Here is a 21544-nt window from a genome sequence, read left to right on the forward strand (position 1 = left end):
CTTATTTCCCTGGGTGCTATTGGCTTCAAGTATTACTTTTAATCGCAGTAGCTTCTTCAAGCGCATGAGCTGACAAGTGCCGCCAACCTTGCATTTCTTCAGTTGACTTCTGTTCTCCTGCCTTTTGCTTCCCAGCGAGCTCTCATCCTACATAGCACAGCATCACTCAAAACTTAATCAAGACAATCATGGTGTATTTAGCAGGCTAACATGAATTTTAGGCATACAAGCAATTTGCTGTTCAACAAAACAAATAGTACGCTATCAGAAAGTCCCACTGGTTGTAATAGATCTTGGACCAGGCTTCAAAAAACAGGTATTTACCCTTCGCATTTGCAGCCATGCTAACACGTAGTACAGACACACCATCATGTCATGTGTCCAGGGAGCAAGTTTAGAGCAACAGCCTTCCTTCAAGAAAGAGCTCACCAGGCAAAAAAATACTGACTATTCACATCAGAGCTCCATGAGCAAGAGGGGTTCACTTGCCTATAATAAAAAGTTAAAAATAACAAAGCAGAAGTAACTTTGCTTGATATGCAGGCTGCAAAGTTGTAAAAAAGTTAAGTCTCATGGGGAGAGGACACTTAATCTTCTAGCCTTCAGTGCTCTCAGATGTATTTGTGATAGCTGGGGGAACAACCAAATTATTTTTTAGGGCCTAATCCAGCACATGCTGAAATTAGTAGGAAGTCATTTATTAATTTCAATGAACTTCAAATCTAACATTGGGTTAGTTTGCTTGGGTTTTTTCTCCAAACACATGTGTAGTGGTCACTGGAAACAAGACTCCTTTCCAGCATGCTTTGCTCATAAAAAAAGCCCTTCACAGGATGACCTTTGTAAAAAGAAACAGTAGGGACAGAAAGGAAATACTCAAGACTGGATTTTTTTTTTCTTCCCCAGTGTACACACATGACAAAAATACATGTAATCTACACTGCTGCAAATCGGGCATTCTCAGAGTTCAGGGTTGAATTTAAGAGGTACAACAGAAACCTATGTAACATATGACAGAGCAAAGAGTGACAGGACGTCTCAGCTTCTCTATTTCTTCACATCCTGTGGATGCTCTTAAGTTTTGAAGCATAAAACACTATCCTGATACACAAAGTGTCATCTGATACACCTCCAACAAATGCCCGAGCAGTTTATATTCAATGCAAACTATTAAACTGGGAAAACTGTGCCTACAAATATGAACATTTATTGCACTATAATGCAGTGCAATAAGTAATCCAATTAGAAAGAATCAACAAGAAAAACTAAAAAAAAATAAAATTGCACATCAGTCATGATTAAGCTGCAGGTTTCCACTGATGTTTCAATGAATAACCCATATGGCAAAGATTTGCTGAAAAAGAGCAAACACCTTTGAGTGCCTAAATGCTTTTTCTTGTTTGACTATGTACCATACTGCTCAAAAGTTACAGACACTCCATGAAATTCCTAGTTGAGCCAGCAGATAAATATTATTTCTACACATAGATAGTGTTTAATAACTACTTTCTAATAATGTGGCAGTCAAATCAAATACATAGGCACTATAAGAAGAATATGGAAAAAATGCAAGAGAAGACTTTCTCAATGCATGCGAACAACAACCAGAACTTCTCACTTTGTCATATTTAAGTGGCTGCAGTTCAAAATAAGTTTAAGCAAGCCACAAAGTATGAAGAACTTAATGCTTAATGTAGGGGGTGGGGGAGAATTAAGATGCAGAATACTGATCTTACTAGAAAACACTGCATTGCACTGTTGTAACTAATGACAAGAAGATCTTAGCTTGTAGTGATGTCAGAATGTGTAAAAACCCATTCATTTCAAGTTTGGTGCCAAAGATAACAGCATGCTGCAGGAGGTATGTTTTTTGGGGTGCTTTGTGATAATCTTGGTTACCCTTCGTTCCACAGTCACATTTACCCCACTGCAGGAGTCATCAACAGGTTGACAAACTTGTCAGTGCAAACATGACCTCTGCTTCAAATTTCATAAGGTATCTCGTGTCCCTCTTTATGATAGCAAATTAAACACTATACATGGGAATCAAATGTTTACCTTGCAGTAGGAGCAAAGGCATGACTTCTTTTAGAGATCAAAGTGTTCCCTATAATTCTATAAAGCACGTATCTGAACACATGCATCTGTGTACTTCAGCTCATTCTGTGCCCAGTGTATGCCAAATACAGCACGTAGCTGTTTTCAAAAGTAGTATAAGTCACTTCTTAGCCTATAAAAAAACCCTCTTCCATACAGTCTGCTTTCCACTAACCTGGCCATTTCAACATTTATCAATAACATGACTGCAAGTTTTTCTTTCCATTCCCTTCCCTGTAATTCCAGATGCAGCCTATATAGGCTATTGGTAAAACACTTAATGACAAATGCATTGTACTTCATGTACAAAACGTACACAATCACCTGACAAGATAAGCCAGATTTCAGCTTAGAAAGTGCTCTCAAGGAAGCAATGAATGAGCTCAGAGATTCTGGCTACCTTGCATCTGGTACGGTAAGAGCCACATTGTTCCCTCAGCCACTTCTCAAGTGTGCCAGAAGAAGTAGGAGCCTCCCCTCCCTTCTTGATCCTGGCCCACGCATTCTTCATACATTTTCCTCTGTCTCCCATATATCAAAAACTGCTGGGAGAACTCTGGTGTACTATAGCCACAAAGAAAATACTTCTTTATGCTGGAGACTGTAAGCATTCATTTTCATAAGCACAGCAACTATTCTATCATTCAAACTGCTTAGAGAGTACCCTGGCTCTGATCAGATGCACTAAATAGAGCTCTGCTTTGGCAATAAATGTAGGAGTACAGCATCCAGTCAACAATTTAAGTAACAAGTGAATCCCTCCCAGAATTTGTCAGCAGCAGTGCCTGTACATTTGCACTGAGTCACTGGATAATATCAAAATGCACAGACCATGCTCAGGGAAAGGCAGAACAGAACTCACTGAACAGAGCACATCACCACCTTCTATAAAAGCAGTTACTGAAATCTATTTTGGACTCAGGGCAATGAGGAAGAAAAAAGCCAAAGTAGCTAGAAGTCTAAAGAACATACAAGTTAAGAGAAAGGATGTTCACTAGGTTGTAAAGTTGCCAGCTTAATGTATCAGCAGCAGCATAAAGGACTGAGTAAAAGAACTTAAAGTTTCTGTAAGCTACAAGCTCTGCCAGACCAGCAAAAAAATGCACTGTTAGGAATCACTGTAAGTGCGATTCAAGTACAGTGACAGGAACACTCAAAGCTTTGCAAAACTATACAGCTTCTCTAGCCCACTTGTCAACATCCCCACACTGCTCCCCGTGAAAAGCCCCAAAGGCAGCACAGGCAATGCTCTTCTGCAGTCAGAGAGTTTTAACAGAAGTCACACATTCTGCAGAATGAAGGAAGGAAGAAAGCATGCTATCAGCTCTCCCTCTGGTCATTCTGTCTCTACCTTAAGTTGTAAGATTTTTGGAATAAATCTTTGATGGTGCCATTTTCTGCTGAAGTCACAACCTTTAAACCAAGCATCCAGATTTAAAGGTCTCTCTTCTGGATAAAGATCCGTTATGTGAAACAAAAGGAATATGCTTGGCAGATGGTGGTTAAAGCATCAGCCTAGAAACCATAATTGACTCTGAAGCAAAGTAATTTTGACAGAGACAGTTCAGAAACCAGCCTCCTGGCTCAGAACGCCTACTCAGATTTGTTATCGTTGCAATCAGTGATACTTAGACATGAATTACATTTAGTTATTTCTCTCAAGAGTGGATTTTTAAGTGGACCTTCATAGGTAAGTGAAAGTAATGAAGATAAATACTCCCAAGAATAGCATAAAAATAATTTAAGGACATAAGGTACTACAATCTGTGTTGAAGCACTGCCATTAATATGAACAGAAGCATTTAATAATATATTTTATATCAGATTCGTATCCAGCAGACTGAAACATCCCTATATTGGCATGCAAATACCAATGGAATATTGATATTCCCTAGCAGCTGTCATCTCAGTGTAAGAATCTGAAACATTCCATTTTTCAATAATTTTCATTAATTTCTGTTTATGTGAAACAGAAGTATTCTGGGGTAAGACACCCCCTCCATATACTCATGTTATTTCTACAGATTTTTTTTTATCTTCTACAGAATGAAAGGCAAAACAAAGACTATTTTCAAAATATTCCCCACTATTTTGGTGGCAGAAACTGTGTTTTCTTTATACATTCAGAGTTCAACAGTACTCAAAAAAAATCTTATTTTTGTGATTTTTGGGGGTAGAAGTAAACACATTTTAAAGTTCAACTATAAAGACAAAGTATCTAAAAACAGTTGTCAAACAAATAAGCTTTAAGTGGTTAATATTTTAAGATAAATAAAATTACTAATAAAACTAATAAACCTATTTGGCTACTTAATACTACTTCCACCACTAGAGGGAGGTCATATTCCTTCACAAAGGCAAGAAAAAAGACAAAAAGAGTTAAAATGTTCAAGCCAGGTACATTATAAGTTATGAGAAAGCAACCTAAATGCATAGCTAAAGATTTATTGTGTCTAGTCAACAAAGAATGCTTGTTCCTAAACTTTGGCCACACACCTTCACAGACACATGGAACTTGTTACGTTTGTTGTCTTCGTTAAGTATATGAACAGGTCTACAGGAAAGCTAAAAGCATCAGATGCCAAAGCTATTACATTATAGCACTATTTCATATTCTGGCTTCTTAGGGGGAAAGTACACTGTGCTTCTCTAGCCAGAAGATTAGCAATTTGAAATCCTTCCACTTCCTGCTTTACCACTTTTAATCTTTTGCCACATTTCACCCAAAACCCCCAAGTTACTAAGATAATAATAGGATTGGATTGTCTTTATCATCTAACACAACACCTCTTGGATAATGTGTGTGACATAGGAGTTAATGCTAACAGATTTTACATCCCAGCTATACTGTTCTAGCAAACAGCCACAGAACTCGGATGAAGCAGCTCTCTGTGCTGGCATCAGCCCCTTACACAGAAAGGGAAAGGTGTGGTGCTGCCATCACTCTGATTACATTTGCACCATCAATACTGTCCTGACACTGGTAATGCAGCTAAGTTCAAAGCAGCAGATGTTATTTATCAGGCAGTCACCAAAAGTTTTTACTTGTTTTCCTCAAGGCATCTTAATTCTCAGAGATTACTATTTTAGCTGCAAATTCAATTGTATGTCTGAATCCAAAGGGCAATCCCTACCCAACTTGTACTCTACAAAAAATATCAAGTTATGTTTTGTAGTTCATTCAGCAATTATTGAAAATCTTTACCGATATAATGCAAAATCCTCTTCTGTGAAGATGTCTTGAATTTTGTCCCCAAAGTACCTGAAAAGTAAAAAACAACAGTCTAAAAGAGGAGTTGCTGAATCAGACTGCTCAAGTAATACCAAGATGCATTCTCACCTCCATCCATGCTTTACCCACAATCAATAAGTGAAAACAATACCAAAGAAGTCCTACAATGCTTTTGAGTGTCATGTTCCCAAAGCATTGCTCAAAGATTGTTAAAAGATGAAAGGATCAAGGTGCAGCAACTGATAATGGAATTCCCCAGGCATGAAGAGAGTCCCCCTCCCACACAATGAAATAAGCACATGGATTTAAGTCTTTAAGAGTTCAAACTACTTGATTTCTTCTACTGCTGACAAACTAGACTATAACTGTGGAAAAAATACCATTATTCACCCGTGCAAAGGTAATGGTAGCTTTCAAAGAGCCCAGCTCAACAAAAGATCAGTTTTCATGCCACAAAAGCTGTTTAACTGGTCATGGAAACTGTGGTGATCTGACCAACTTCTACAGTTTGTCATTACTAACCTCAGCCCGCAGGGCTTAAGAAGTTTGAAATGGCAATGAGCACTGAAGTATAGGATGACAAAAGAGGCAGCGAGCCACAGTCCCATTTTACCTGTACAGATTAACAAAATGCTTCCCCAGTGAAAGAGCTCCAGAGTGCAAGTCCAGAATTGATGCCTGGGAAAGGAAACAAAAAAGTAGGAAAAAGAGCATGAAAAGGTTTTATCATTATTTAACTATGGCCTTTAATAACTGTCCCAAGTTGGCTCTCACTTCCCACAGCCTCTCAAGTAAAAAATACTAGTTTCTAGCATTTGGGGTCACAATACTAATGGTTGCTTTACAAGTACAAACCTCCCTCAGTTTGCTGTGTAGATACACAAAATATTAATGTATTACAAATAAAGCATAGGACTGCTATTCCCGAGATTCAAGTCTGACACACAAATCTGACACAGAATTGCATGGGCTTCCTCCATGGGCTAGGAGTAGGACACCATGTTACTAGATCCCTTCTTGAAGATGTCCTCCCTTCCACACAAAGATGACTAATTTTCCAATATTTGTGAAGCGCTCAAATAGCAGCACTAATATTTATCTTGCCCAACGTTTGTTATTAAAACTTCTCCTCCACCATGAGTTCCTGTATACTTCTCATATTTAATATGGCCATAAAAGTATGTTTAAAAGAACAATTACAATTCTAAGGCTTACTAGAGCCAAACTTTCTTCTCCCCAATTTCTAAACTGCTGAAAAAAAACCCAAAGAGTAAAAGGTTTTTACATATGAAAAGTCAATCCATTTTTTCATCTGATTCAAGCCAAACACTTCTGCTGAGCTCCAGACCAAGCTAAAAAGATTAGTATTCAGATTTGCCAGGATCGAGAGCTACCTCTCAGGACTCTAAATTATTTCTCTAGCTTGAATAAAGTACACTTTTGTATGTCCCTTGCTGTCCACAAAATACATGTTTGTTTTGTATCAGTTAAACAGCGTTTAAAAATATGACTCCTTAATAGTAGTCTTACTTTTTTACACTGGAAATATCAAGTAGCAACAGTTAATTAACCTGACCAGCACTAAAGTAATTACATCTTTGATATACAATATCCAGGCAAAAGCACTCATCTTGGAATTTGGCATTTCTTGATACACCACATACCATTCACATTATTCTAACAAAATCCAAACAATAATACCACTAGGTGAGCTGCCTGGAAAGAATGATAACTTCCATCTTACCAGCAACAAGAATTTCTGGGCATGGTTGGAACAGTACCCTTTGAAACCACTTTGTATCTTTACCCAAATGCAGACAGGCTGAGGAATGAGCAGCAGCAAATCATCAGCGCAGATGTGTCAGAGCTGCAGTGCCAGGCTAGCAATACAGCTTCACCTTCACCCCTAGTCCCAAAGCACTTTTCTCCCTCCTCCTCTGGATCATGCTGGAAGAAGACAGCCATGACAATCTCTCAGCAGAAGATGATCTCTGCAGGCTCAATTGCTCTGAGCTTCAGAGATGAACCAGAGAAACTCCAGCAGAGTCTCCTTTTAACAGAGATAGTAGCAACCTTCATTTAATAAATCCACCCAAATCATTTTATTTGTTCCTTTAAAAAAATATATAAAGTAACAAGCTATTCAAGTGGACACAGTATGAGCTTTTTAGACCTCCCCTTCTCACAGTTCTCCAAAAGGTTCAGAGGGCTGTTATGGAAACAAACAATTTCACACTCATGCAAGAGCAGCTCTCCTAATAAGCTTTACTCAAGCTTCAGAAACAAAATATTTTCATTTATTGGTTTCTGGTTCTGTACAATAATCTAAGCTATAGCTAGAAGTAGTAAAACTGCTCCCATGTAGCTTCAAAAATATGCTTGTGATCATGCTGAAATGGATTATCAGGAGAAGTAGCGGGACACATCTGAAAAGAGGAATTTCATTTAAAAAAAATTGCTGCTCAAATACTTTCAACATGCTTTCCAAATGTACACATTTCTTCTCACTCTTCGAGCTCCAGATGATTACAGTTGGGAAGATCCAAAATGACCAAATGAATCCATAAAGGGCACCCCCAAGAACTGTAGGTATTCATAGCTGAAAAGCTAATAGCTACGATACAAAGCCTAGAAAAGCCAGATGGAGACAACTGAAAAGGGAATCTGAAAATGAAAGAATGGTCTTCAGGGTTGTTTCAGACAGAGGAAAACAACCCTGAAGACCAGACATAGACAGGGACTTGATTACACATAAGCACAGAGCTATTTGTTTAACAGCTACCTTGGAAAGCAACTGAAACACATTTATTTTGGCCTCTGCTATTTCAGAACATTAAACGTTTTCAGCATCAATTCCTACACTGAGAATACCTTGGTGGACACCTGTGTCAATACCGTTACTTCAAGTTCAGCTATCTGATCGGGGGTCAGCCTGCAGTTCAGGTCAGCGTTCCCACACTGAAAGCTCTACAAAGTTTATCTAAAGACAGCAGGAACACCACAAACACACTGCAAACACACACACCCACACACTTATTTCTGAGAGATTGTTTAAATGAGGGTATTGGGGTACTTCTGTTACAGAAGAAAAATGTTTCTGTTGTAGAAAGGAAATTGAGCTTCCTTTTAAAAAAAAGCACAAGTACATGTTTTTGTACTTTCAGTATTATTAGTCTCACATTCTCCACCCTCTCACTGCTAAAAGGATTCAAAAAGAACATGCAAGTACCCACTGTTTCTCAGTATACAGCAAAAAGGCTCAATTTCCCCATCTTGCAAGGCATGATAGGCCCTGCGCCTTTGATCCTCACTAACACGGATTGCCAACTGTTAAATATACATTCACTGCTACAGTATTTCCACATTCTTCCTCCACCCCTTAAAAAGCTTTTAGTGAGATTTTTAAAGAAAACAGCAGACACTGCCCAAAACCAAAAAACGTAAAACTTGCTTCTACTTGTCTACAGAGAACCTAGTGGAGCTCAAAAAAAACCCCTAACGTTCCCCACTCCTCCTGTGGAAATGCTCACACACTCGAAGAGTGAAGAGCAACAGAGGTTCTATGTGGCCACCAACTCCTGGGCAGCATCAAACTTGCTGTCACTGTGGACACCCTTATGCAGCCCCTCAAAACATGACCAGCTTTAAATACCCTTCCCTACTTGAATCTTGAGATTACAGGGACCAGGGTTACATTCTTCAGGTAATGCCTCCTAAAAGTTACACTGATTAGTTATGACACAAGTATAATCAATCTAATTTATATATCAATGAGACTGGAGGTACAGATTATTACTGTGGAAATTAAATGCAATATTTTGCTATGGTGTCCAGTACAAGTTTACACTAGATACAGATTAGGAAGCTGGAGAGCAACTGCTTGTGTCTAGAGTTAAGCCCAGCTACCCACACCAAGACAGAGCTGTAGGCAGCGTGTCTTTCACTTTACTAAGTAGATCTTTCTCTCCTCACAGGTATGTGTTTCCCATGTGCTATCAGGAGACTAATTACGAAGGAAGAAAGCCATGTGGCCTGTAGTAGAAGTAAGAGATAGGACAAGTACTATGGAGGGGCTTTATCCTCTCCCTGGAAAATGGAGAGCTGACAGCATTTTCAGGACTTCAGAGTTTGGTTGGGAAGGCTGAAAGCAGAATAAGCAGGGATAAATCCTGCAGAAACACTGTTCTGTGCATGGGTTGGCGGGCCCACATCAAAACCCTTGTTTGGCATCACAGCTACACAGGCTGCTTGCTTCTCCTAATGATTCAGAAATTTAATTTTCCCCTGCAAAAGGGAGGGGTGGGCGGCTGCTGCTGCCAGTCTTGGTGCAACACAGGAAAGAAACTGCAGCTGACTGGCTGCACCAAGGGATTTCTTTTCTGGGGCCTCTAAATAAATGCCAATAGATCTGATAGTAAATGAGTCGTTTCATTTACACTGGAGAGATGTAATGACGGCAGCACCTACAACGATGTGAATGAGTCATGACTAGAGGGATAATGCAAGCAGGGGTAGCGTGCAAGAAAACATTAGGTAGGGAAGAAAGGGAAAGGTCATTATCTTTGCAAAGAATAAAAAACTAAGCTGAGGCAAACATCGAGAGAACTAATGCAATTCACATCTTATCAGCGAGGAACAGAGTATAGAACTATTTTACAGAGACATACAAGGGAAAGCAGCATACCGGTGGAGAAGATGCTCCTGTTTGGATTCCATTGAAAGTTAGACTAGAAGATTACAGTGGCCTCTGCTAGCCTCACTCCGTGTGTGTACATAAAAAATAAATTTAGGAAAAATTACAAAGGAAGATAAGAAAGAAAACTCAGCATGACAACTGGGGCATGACTCCTGGGAGATTGCAATATTCAAATGTTTGCTAGGACTTTCTCAACACAAAAGATGGAAATAGAAACAAGTTTCTGTGCTGTAATTCAGTCCTCCAAGGAAGCAGAAAGGTCAGCAAACAAAGGGAGGAGAGAATTGACAGTCAAACTGCAAGTTTAGGTCTTTAAATTATATGCAGACACAAATCCATTTCTTTGAATTCAAAATATGAGGAGTATGACAGACAAAAAAAAAGTCAGACATGTTGCTTAAAAAGGGGTTAAGAAGAAATCAGAGAGAATGAAAATGCAGTCTGCATCCCAGTAGAAATCTGAAGGAGTTTTATTTGGAATAGTGGAGAGATCAAAGTGGCTGAAGAATTATACAGAAACAAGGAATTATTTAAGGAATTTTTAAGAAAAAAGTCTTAGAACAACAGACATAATTGGATAGAATTATCCAAACACTCTAAAGCCTAAGAAATTTAAAATAACAAAGCCAGGCTTGAAGCTTGAGAGGCATACAGGCAAAGCAGCTAGAGGAAGTAAGACTGGAAATTGGACTTTGTATGCTATGTGGGTAAGAAATCTGAAAAGATAAAAGGCTCAAATGAAGAAAGACAGTTTCATCTATACATCATCACCACATATTCATCAGTATTTAATGATGTCTGGGAGCCAAGATAGCACCATCGGGGAAAAAATTCACTCCATGACATGGGGAATACAAGCATGCACATTGAAAAAGAAGAGGAAAACAGCAGAACAGGGGAGAAAGAGGCATAAGAGAAATGAGGTAAAGAGATTGTATTTAAAGGCTTCTCCTAAATATGATCTCCCAGAAACACTGGTCAGCTCTTGGTTTTAGCATCTTTCAGGGTTTATCCACTATTTTGGATAAGGCCTCAATGCAATACTACACAACTTGTTGCACCTTTCCCTAAGGACTAACAGCATGCAATAACCTTCCCATGTTTACAGATTATGTGAAATGTGAGAAGGCTTGGATCAGAGCCCAGACCTTGCAATGGACATCAGATTTCTTAACAGACATACGTCATTGCAGCCACAGAATCTTCTTTTTCCCTCCGCTTTAAAGAAAACTATAATGCTCCCAAAATGATGTAGATGATGGATTTATATTTGTCTGATAGTCTGGCTTGTTGTCCAAATAAGCCAGCTCTGAACTCCTGCCCAGCTCTGCATTGGGCAGCAAGCTTGTCTCCCCTCATGTCTCTTCCAAGCTTTCTCTGCCTCAGTTTCCCCAGTTCCTGCCCCCCAGTTGGACATTAGCTTTCTGTGGTCCAAATCCACAAAGATGCCCGTGTTATACACTGCCATTCTAATCCCTCTTTGTGGAAAATTAATGAAAAATTAGATGTAGGTCCCGAAAACAGGCTAGGAAACCCACTTCACAGCACTAATGACAGGAGTTAAGCCGTAGGTCCCAATAGGCAGAGTAATCTATGTAAAGTGGCAAATTATGCAACCACAGTACTGAAAAAAAATCCAAAGAATTCTGACAGAACCTATCAGAGAATGTTAAATCTTTTAAATATATTGTTTCAGATGGGCAGCACTGCTTAAGTTTCTTGGGTTATATTTTTGCAGGTCTTTCTCGGCAATCACAAGGACAATAGAATCTTATTTTTTCATTGAAATCCTTCTCCTTTTCTGCTAATATATGCCCTAATTCAGAGGCCTAAAGTGGTTGTGTTTACAAATACTCAAGAAACAGTTTCTGTTCATACACAAAAATCATCCTGAGAACAAAGATGGGGAAAGACATTAAAATAAACATGCTTGTTAGAGAAGTGGATTTGTTTTATTTTTTAAAAAACTATTACTCAAAGTTCTATTTAAGACATTACATGGTACGTTTTGTCACTACAGAAAACCAATTTTTATGTGACACTGAACCACTGTAATTTAGTTTCAGAAGTCAAACTTGTGCAGGTCTGCTATAGTAACTGTTTCCAGATGGAGAAGACAAAAATCAGTTTGAGAGGTGTGCTAGAAATAACTAAGCTGAATAATAGGAAGTGTCAACTGTATTGCAGAAGTCTTTCCAACAAATTTTTTTCCAAATCTGAATGGAAAGAAAAATTCTGCATCTCCTCAAGCCCCAAAAATGCATTTATGATCTTCCCTTGGCAGTAAGAAGAATGTAAAAAGTAACAGGACACTGCTCACCCCTCCATCAGATCCTCCCAAGGACAGTCCCCTCTCTGCTATTCTGCAGGCAAAACAATAACCTCAGATGAGAACTGACGTCTGATTACTTTGTCCTTTAATGTCATTATTTACAACATGTAACTCTTCAGTAAGTGTTATTTGATGCATCAGATATAACCCGATTGAGTTGAGATGAGAAGCTGCCATTTATTTGAAACTCAATCTTGCAGCCTGTCATGAAAATAAATATCTAGGTTGTAGAACATTTCTGAGCTTGTAAGCCCCATTCCATAAATCCCCCAAACCCCCCCCAAACCCACTGTCTTTCAAATACATGCTGGCCAAGTAAGATTAAACATAAAAACCAGATCTTGATTCTTGCAATACAAGTAAACCTGTACTATGCAGAAACGCTGTATCAAAATCAGGAACCCAACTGAATCTGGAATCACAGAGTCACCAGCCTGACTAGGGAACAAAGCACTTAACACCAGCTGCACATTGCTTGGAGCATTACAGTGATATTCCCCATTTACATGATTATCAAGTGCAAATCACACTCCAAGAGGCTGATAACTTTTCTAACTGCATAATTTGACAGTGTCCCCTACTATTTGATTAAAACTCACCACTTAGTGTTCATAGAGGACTATAGGGTCAGCACTAGCTCGTAATTATCCAGAAAGACTCAGCTGAAAGGAGGCTTATGTTGTTTTGTTCTGGTTTTAAAGGCCAACTGGAACAGAAGGCCAAGTGAGAATCCTTTTAAATTATTTAATTTATTTTCCTTCTTTCTCTACAACACATGCCCCACGGAGCTAGGCAGACTGTATGAAAGAACTGCCTCTACTACAGCAAAAAATGGCTTTTTTGAAAAAAGTGTAATGTTTTAACCAGTTTAACCCATCCTCTTCCAGCTAATGAGCTTTGCACTACACCTTAAATACTGGCACACTGTCATTAAAGTGCTTATAAAAGTTAAGAGCTAAAAGAAAAGTTACCTACGGATTCTTTCAGCTTCTTCCCTCGTGATTATAGCATCAGTCACACCTCTTCCACACTTTCGAGGAGTGCACCCTGGAACAAAGAGGAAGAGGAAAAAAGAAGAGATCATTTTTCAAAAAAGATTCAAAACCAATCTCTACTAATATTCTCCTACTCCCCTTTGCCAATGTCCCTTCTGAATGTTGTGAAGCTGAATCTCAGAATATTTTAGATCACTTGGACTACAGAAGGTTATATCTCCATTTTGATGTGTTTTGTACCACAATCATCAGAAAGAAGACAAGCCAGCCAGTGTCACTGCCTCTTCTGCACAGATTCAAGTCCCCAGGACTCATCTAAGCACCACCACTTTCCCTGCTATGGCTGGCTATGGTATAATTCAGGGGAATGACACCAACTAAGCTGACAAGTTATTTCCTGCTACGTCCATAAATCATCTCCATTGTGTTGAATGGAATGAATCTCAACACCCAAAGCAGGAGAGCCACTGGAGATGCAGCTGTCATGCATGACCCAGAGCCGCCAGTGCTTAGGTTAAGCAAAAGGCACAGTACAAACTACTCTTCCTGTTGATCTGAAAATAATTCTTAGAAAACTTAAGTTTGTTACAAACTTTGGGATTAAAACTGACTTACTGATGTCCCTTTGCATATCTACCACTTCAAGCTAGAGAAGATGGCCTTTGTTTAGTAAGGCAGTACAAGAGATGCATCTGCATGCAGCAAGATAAATAGATCCAGTGATTTTCCCCTTCTTCCCAAGTGCAGTAGTGAAAACAAAAGTTCCTGTTTATATAACTGGTCTCTGAAATGAAAGTCATCTTAGATGATTTCATCTTACGCACTGTCCCAAAACCAAACAGTCTCAACAGGATAAAGAAACTCAATTGTCCTGGAGAAAGTGAGATACAGAAGACAAAACATACTTGGATGCAGACTGCAGTGGACACAACACCAGCGCACTCCCATGTTAATAACAGAAAAGAGAATGCCTCAGACAGGAGCGAAATCACTGCTAGACACAAGAAAAACTGAAAAAATTAGACTACAAACAGTTCAAGCCATGAAGAAGACACTACTAATCACAAGGGTTCCTGAATAGGTATAGGATCTTTGTGTAGTATCAATACATGCTAGTTCATGTATTAACACAAAGAACTAAGTTTAACTTATGTTTTGGTATTCAACCCTAAATCATACAGTTTATTAATAGAGATTCCTGTAGTCAAGCACTGAGAACCTTTGCATTCGTCCAGTGGACGTCACAGGAAAAGCAATAGCAATGTAAAAAAAGCAGTGAATTTGAATGTTCCAACCATACTGCCAGGAGAATAAAAGCAGCATATTTCAGATTTGCTCAACCTCCTTCCTCCCCCATACACGAGTCAAAAGGAAGTAACATTCTGTATAGGGTGTCTATACAAATATACCTCAAGTGGCAGCTTTTTAAATGAGACTTTGCACAAAAGTGTCTTGAAGCACACAGCTTGGACATATGATAAAAAAGTCTCTTAAAATTCATTGCTAAGAAATCTAATATTAAATTTTAAAAGCTCATAGAAAAAAGCCAACAGAGTTCCAGGTGAAGAATATATGAAAGGTCTATGAAATGAGAGGTCTGGTCCACAACAGCCTTCAGGCATGAAGAAATAAAATCAATTCTTGAGGCACCAGAAACCTTGGGCTGTCACACTTGGCACTTTACTGGGGAAAATCCACATATAGATGTAAAGCCACAGAAAAATTGGGATGACTATTTTCTGACATCTGCCAATATGCTTATTGTTGCTGAACTGAGCTCCTCTTCAAGGATTATTCACTCATCAGAACACAAGGGGCAGGGGGGAACTCCTGGAAAGAAACCAATCAATTCACCCATGCAAGTCATAAGCATCAGTCTGCTCTGATCAAAAGCAACTACTGATAACAATGACCACAGACTGGCAGAAAGAGAAGTTTTGCCACAACATGAGTGGTTTGTGGGAATTTCCACTCCATCTTACTGGATATAACCTGCCTATGTCTTGGGTCCACTGCAAAGCCTTCCAATTACACCAGCATATCAAGAAGAGGGAAGCAATGAGAAAAATGTGTGGGCGAATAAGCTGAGTACTGACAGCATACCAAATTATACACACTGTTTCCTTGCTTGGGAAAAGAAAAATCCCTTGTTTGACACATCTTTAAATTGAAGTCAAAGGCACCCATACCAAGCAGACCATATAAACACGGATCAAGGTCAGGAAACCAACTGGATTACAACCAAGATAATTCATTGCATTTTCTGACTGCCCAGCAACAATTCACTGAAGTTGGCTCAAGATTCAGATTCCAGGAAGCACACACTAAGTTATTTGAAGATGACCTAGGAAACTAGCAGTCAAATAATGCTAGTATTACAGTATTAAGCATCCATTTATCAATGCCAGCACAGAACCCAGCACTGTGACAAGAATGAACCAGAACCACTGCTCCCCTAGCTCATTTCTCTCCACTTCTCTCCATGAGCTGAAGAAACAAGTAGAATCGAAATATACCATTCATCATAAACCATAGTGCTGTGATATAAAAAAAAGAACAAAAAAAATTTAAAAATTCTGGCAGCAACCCAAAGGTGCTTTGCATATTAAAGAATACCACTTTGCACTACAGCACCAGCCCAAAACATACAGAATTCAAACCAACAACAACCCACAAGGGCTTTATAGGTGGAAAGTTGTTCTAAGTTACAAGTTTGGGAGGGGAAGGAGTAGAGAGAGGGGGAGCTTCTGTGCCATGTTTCAGGCACATGGTAAATATCCCCTCTGCAACCAGAAAGGCTAGGCACAGGTTTTGTGGAAATTCTTGCATTTTTCAATCTCAATTCCAGGAACCAAGAATTTGCAAGTTAAACACGGCAGATCTTGCAATAAAAATGCAAGCACTGGAAACACTGTATTCCTTTGGAGCATATCACCTAGCAGTTCCAAAAAGCAACAAGTAGCAGCCAGCAAACACTGCAAACTATTTCTTGTCTGCCCTAACAAAAAGCACCTATTTTATGTTGCTGTACCTTAAAGGCTTCATCATACATTCAGCAGTGGCAGACTGAAATCAGTTATTCACTTTTGAATGCCAGGCTGAAAAGCATCTCAGAAGCCAATTGACAGGGATGAGACATCCCTGCCTCCAGGCTAGCAAATACTCACCCAAAGAGTGAGACAGATGGCTGAGGCAGTAACAGCTTCCAGCACCCAATTTTAAACTCGGATGCATGTAAAAAAACAGCCAAAGAGGAACCAATTTGGGTTCCCAGAACTGAAAAACACAAAAAACCAAACCAACTTACCAAACATTCAGTTAATAAGCATTAATCCACTGGAAGATTTGCAGAACAGTAATTAATCACAAATCATATACTCCACACTGTACTCAACATTCTATTGGGTATAGAGATGTCAACAACTCTATAAAGCACAAGTTTGGATGTTGGCAATATACTTTTTTAGTCCTGTTACAAAACAAGATTAAAAAAGGCTGAGGTAACAGGCTGACAGAAAGATGAGATTAAGGAGTTAGGGAGAAAGAACAGAAAAACAAGGAAGCTCTCTTGGCTACTAGAGACAAGAAAAGGGGAATGACTTTCCTTCTGCCATTGAAGAGGTCTCTAATGCTCAAAAGACAAAGAAAATTGTCTTAGACATAAGGGAAAGATGATGTTCAAGGAGAGAAGAAGTGGGAAAGAGTAAGTTCAAAGGAGAATTTCAATACTCAAGGACAAACCTGTTTAAATAGAGTTTTCTTTGTATGACATTCTGCAAAAAGGGCACTAGCAAAGATACCTGATTTCAGAAGAAAAAAAAACCAGCACAGATCTTACCCTTTTGGAAAGGCTGGAACAGGAGAATCCAGATTTGGCAAAACTACAAGGTTACCTAGGACAATTGTTACATATTTAGGGTCTCTGACAAAGACACTACTGGAAGCAGGAGGTATTCTGAAAGTAACAGCAGAAGCTTTTCCAAACCAAGAAGAAAAACAAGAAAAAAAATCATGCAGCCATAAAGTCAGTCAGGTACCAACAGTGAGGAACAGACACTGGATGAAAGCTAAGGAAAAATCAGACCAGTCTCTCTGAAAACAATTTTAGCATTAAGAAATGTGTCATCTTTGTCTAAGAGGCCATGGGACATCGTGTTAAAAGCATACTTGGAGAATCTACCCTCAGGAGAAACTCGGTGTAGTATTACTAAGCACCCAGTAGCTTCCACAGATTTGTGCCTAGTAGGCAAAGTCATTCGCTTATTAGATAAGGCACTCAGCTCTGGATCTAAGAGTTGTATTTTTTTCAGTCAAGGTAAAGGAGGAGCATACCAAAACACAAGTACTCCCCATGGCCCCTGTTCCTACTCAGTACACAGAAAACAGAATGTAACACAGGGGTCCAATGCCTAAACTGCAGCTTTGTCTTCTACTTAAAGTGGTACTTTGCCCAACACCATACACTGCTGAGACCAGGATGATTCTCAAGAGAAAAAAGCCCCATCATAATGCTCCCCTAATGTAAGCCATCTCAAAGCAGGACAAGAGGAGACAAAGATTTATTGGACGCCATCCCCACAACCAGACCAGCAGTCTAGGTGCTGGACTTTCTCCTCCACTGCTCAGACTTCCCTGCTTTCCACATCCACCGATCTAGTCCCTGGAAAAGCACATCTCTTAAAGCTGTCTCCTGGGCAGTGACCATGGATAATCTGTACACTGACACAATATGTCAATACACATGAGAGACTGCACAGGAATTTCATCAGACACACTAGTAGCCACAGTAGTTTTAAGTAGTTGACCATGTCTCAAGACAGCAGAAATAGCCAAGATCTGGGTTCAGAATGCAGATGAGACTGTGCTCACAGAACACCCCATCTTCTGCAAATGTAATAAGTTAAGTGCTTGGCCTCTGAAAAATAACACGTTTAATTCCTGTATGAAGCATGTTTACTGGCAGGCAGTGCTATGGAAATAAAACCACTGCTCTGTCACACCAACTACCACATCATTTGAAGCAAAGTAGAAGCTCAGTTGCACTAGTTCAGTTTGAAGCAGGCACAGGTGCATGAATAAAAAGCTCATCTCAGCTGTGGAAACTTTACAGCTCAGCCTCAGACACCAAGTGATGATAGGAATGTGCCTCCCTCTGACAGAGCCAGCAGCTGCGGATGTCAAGCCAGAGTAAAGACAGAGAATGAAAAGCTATTGAGTGATAGAAAGCTATTTCCAACATAGTGACTAAAGCTCCGGAGCTGAATCCGGTTTGGCAGAGAACCCTAATCCGCATTTACTGCCTCACTAAGCTATCAGTAACACACGGGTGGAGCAAGGAGCCAGCTTCGACGGGACAGCAAGGCTCAGCAGCTCACCACCACCCTCTTGCGGGCACTGAGCAAGAAACAAGCGATAAAAACCGAGTGAAGTTCATTATCACAGCATGGCTTCAATTAACCACTTAACAAAACAGATGTTCACACATTTCTAATACCACTGATCTCTTTCTGAAATCCTAATACAGGGGAACACATGTAAAAACATCTGCTAAAACCCAAAATCAATCACATAAGTTAAAAAGCAAACATCTAATTAGCAAGCTGGAATACAAACACACACAAAATGACTCCCTTGTATTCCTCCTGGGTGGATGCCAACCATGTCAACCATGCACAAAGCCAAGAGAGGTCACACTTCACCCTGCAGTCAGTATTTGCAGAGCTTGCTCCCCATGACATCACAAGAATAGAGAACACAGCCATTCCTCTTCCCAGGCAGAGATAAGCCTTCAAGTTCCTGCCTGCCTTATGATGGAAAGAATAACTGATGGGCTTGCCAAGACCACAAGTCCACAGCTCAGAAAATTCCTCTTGTAAACCAGGGAAGGGAAAAAATAAGGTTTTGTTGGTTTGAGGGGGTTCTTTTGATAAGCAAAAGCCCTAGTAGCAGAATGCAGACAGTTTTAGCCTTCGTTCAATCATAACTACCAAATCTGTGGCAATACCAGCTGCAAAGTTTTCTCTGGCCTTGGCACTATGCAAATAAAGCCAGCAGCAGTTTCTCCTTATAGTAACTATGGAAAGTTAAAACAGAACATGTGTTTTCATGTGCTCAATCAAAAAACCCACTGAGAAAGTTTTCTTGCTGGTAGCTTCCTGACTGCAGTTTTCTTTGCCTCAGTAACATTTGGGATGAACCCTCCAAAACCGTATCAAGCAAGATGCTACAATAGCAGCACTGACGAAAAACCTATCTGTCCACAGACTACACAAACTTTTGTTTTTGTTACAAGCCTTTCGACCAACAGCACCAGCCACCTGAAGAAGACAGGGGAAATTACCTCCACATCTTTGGGGTACTACATCCAGACTGCAGTTTGAACACTTTCTACCTGAATTGGCATTGGAAGAAAGTTAGAAGTCATAGAATCATACAACAGCTCATGTTGGAAGGAACCTCAACAGATCACCTGCTCCAGCCTTTTATAATACAGGGAGCCTGGATGAGATTATCTAGCACCCTCTTCAGTCACATCTTGAAAACCTCCAGTGATGGAGACTCTATACATCCCTGGGATGTTGTTCCAGTTATTGACTGTTCCCTCTGTAAACTATTTCTTTCTTCTATCATGAGGAAACCCTGCCTAGTGCAACTTGGACCCATTGCCCCTTGCCTTCTCCATGTGGCTCCTTGTGCAGGTCAAGCCTCCCTCTGTGTAGCTGCCCTTTAAGTACTAGAATATTGTGATGTGGCCCCCCTGAGCCTTCTCTTCTCCAGGGAGACTCGGTTCCTCCAGTCTTTCCTCCAAGGGCAGGTTCTCCAGCCCTTCGATCATCTTTGTTCTTCCTCAGCTCCAAGCAGCTTCTTCTAGCCTCCACACTGCCTCCAGCTTTGTGTCAGCAAATATTTTGTCAGCCACGTAATGAACCAGATCAGACAACTGATTTGGCTAAAAACTAACTGAAATATTTATTTTTTTTAATGCAATAGCTTATCAGTCAATGCACAGATAGACACACAGGTAGGCTGACAAAAAGTAAGAGCAGAGCTGCTCTCTGGCAGCGGCACCAGCTCAAAATGCCCCTCAAGATATACTTTGCAAATCTAAAAGAACATAAGCATAGCTCATCTGTGCAAACTGCAAGTTCACTTGCACTGCTCTTCATCAGAGAAGATGAAAATCTTCTATTTCTCTAGAAGATCCAACATCAAAACTCCAAAAAATAACTGACAGGGGAAACAAATACTAATTTGACAGACAACAGGCACAGCTGAAAGACATCAGGATAGAGGAGAAGTGCTTTGCAGGCAGCACTAAAAGCTGCTGTCACACACACCCCTCTCAAAACAAGTGTATCAGAAGCTGGCATTTGTGCCATTACCACAAGCCAGTGGCACAGACAATATCCTAAACCAGTTCCATTCCATACCCTGTACGGTATTTACCAGTAACAAACTCACCCACAAGCCTATTACAGGAATCAGAGTATAAAGAGACACTAGAAACAGATTTAGCAAAAGGTTTATTTCACACAGCCTAAGCAAAGTAGTTTCAGAAGAGAATTATGGAGGAATAACAGAAAAACCCCTCAGGTGCAACAGTTTCTGAGCTGGCCCAAGAGACATGAACATTTGGCGATTTAAACAACACACACACAGTGACCAGGTGTTTGCTAGAGTTTTGCAGAACAGATTTGCTTTAACTGACTTCAACAGCAGTCAGCCCGTTATGGTCAACTGCATCATCCCACTTCAGACAACCCTATCCAAATACCTTCAAATCTTTTGTGGCCGTCGTAGTCCTCAGAGCAGGGGATCTCAATGAACTTGTCCTGCAGGTTCTCGCTGTGACGGGCCAGCACCTCTGTGACCCCATCCTCGGTGCCCAGGTAGCTCCAGCTCAGGAGGCCACCGATGGCAGCAGCAGAGAGCAGGAACGCTGCCTTCAGCCACCCCCACCGTGGCTCTTGCTGGCCTCTGCTCTTCTTGGCGCTGAGGAGGGAGCACAGCCACAGCCCCATATAAGCGAACGGAGCCGGTGAGGAAGCGCTTTGGCCGCTACCCCACCCGATACCGGGGAGACCCGGTTAAGGGCCGGTACCCCGACTGACCCCTGGCTTTGAGCATACACATACATCTTTAAAACACACGCCCTTTCTAGCCCTCTGTCAAGCCCGACGGTTACAGGCCGC

General features: G+C 40.3%; 1 protein-coding gene across 1 annotated transcript in view; it reads right to left on the reverse strand.

Moving 5' to 3' along the window:
* OGFOD3 (2-oxoglutarate and iron dependent oxygenase domain containing 3) overlaps positions 1–21544 on the reverse strand; it is a 49488-nt gene that overhangs the window by 27678 nt on the left and 266 nt on the right. The window contains exons 2-6 of the mRNA XM_054846546.1: positions 21127–21344; positions 13329–13404; positions 12346–12388; positions 5943–6007; positions 5303–5359 (exon numbers count right to left, since the gene is read on the reverse strand). Coding sequence (XP_054702521.1) covers positions 5303–5359; positions 5943–6007; positions 12346–12388; positions 13329–13404; positions 21127–21344 — 459 coding nt within the window. The remainder of the gene's footprint in view (positions 1–5302; positions 5360–5942; positions 6008–12345; positions 12389–13328; positions 13405–21126; positions 21345–21544) is intronic.

The sequence above is a fragment of the Grus americana genome, chromosome 18 (assembly GCF_028858705.1).
Source record: "Grus americana isolate bGruAme1 chromosome 18, bGruAme1.mat, whole genome shotgun sequence".
Lineage (NCBI taxonomy): Eukaryota > Metazoa > Chordata > Aves > Gruiformes > Gruidae > Grus > Grus americana.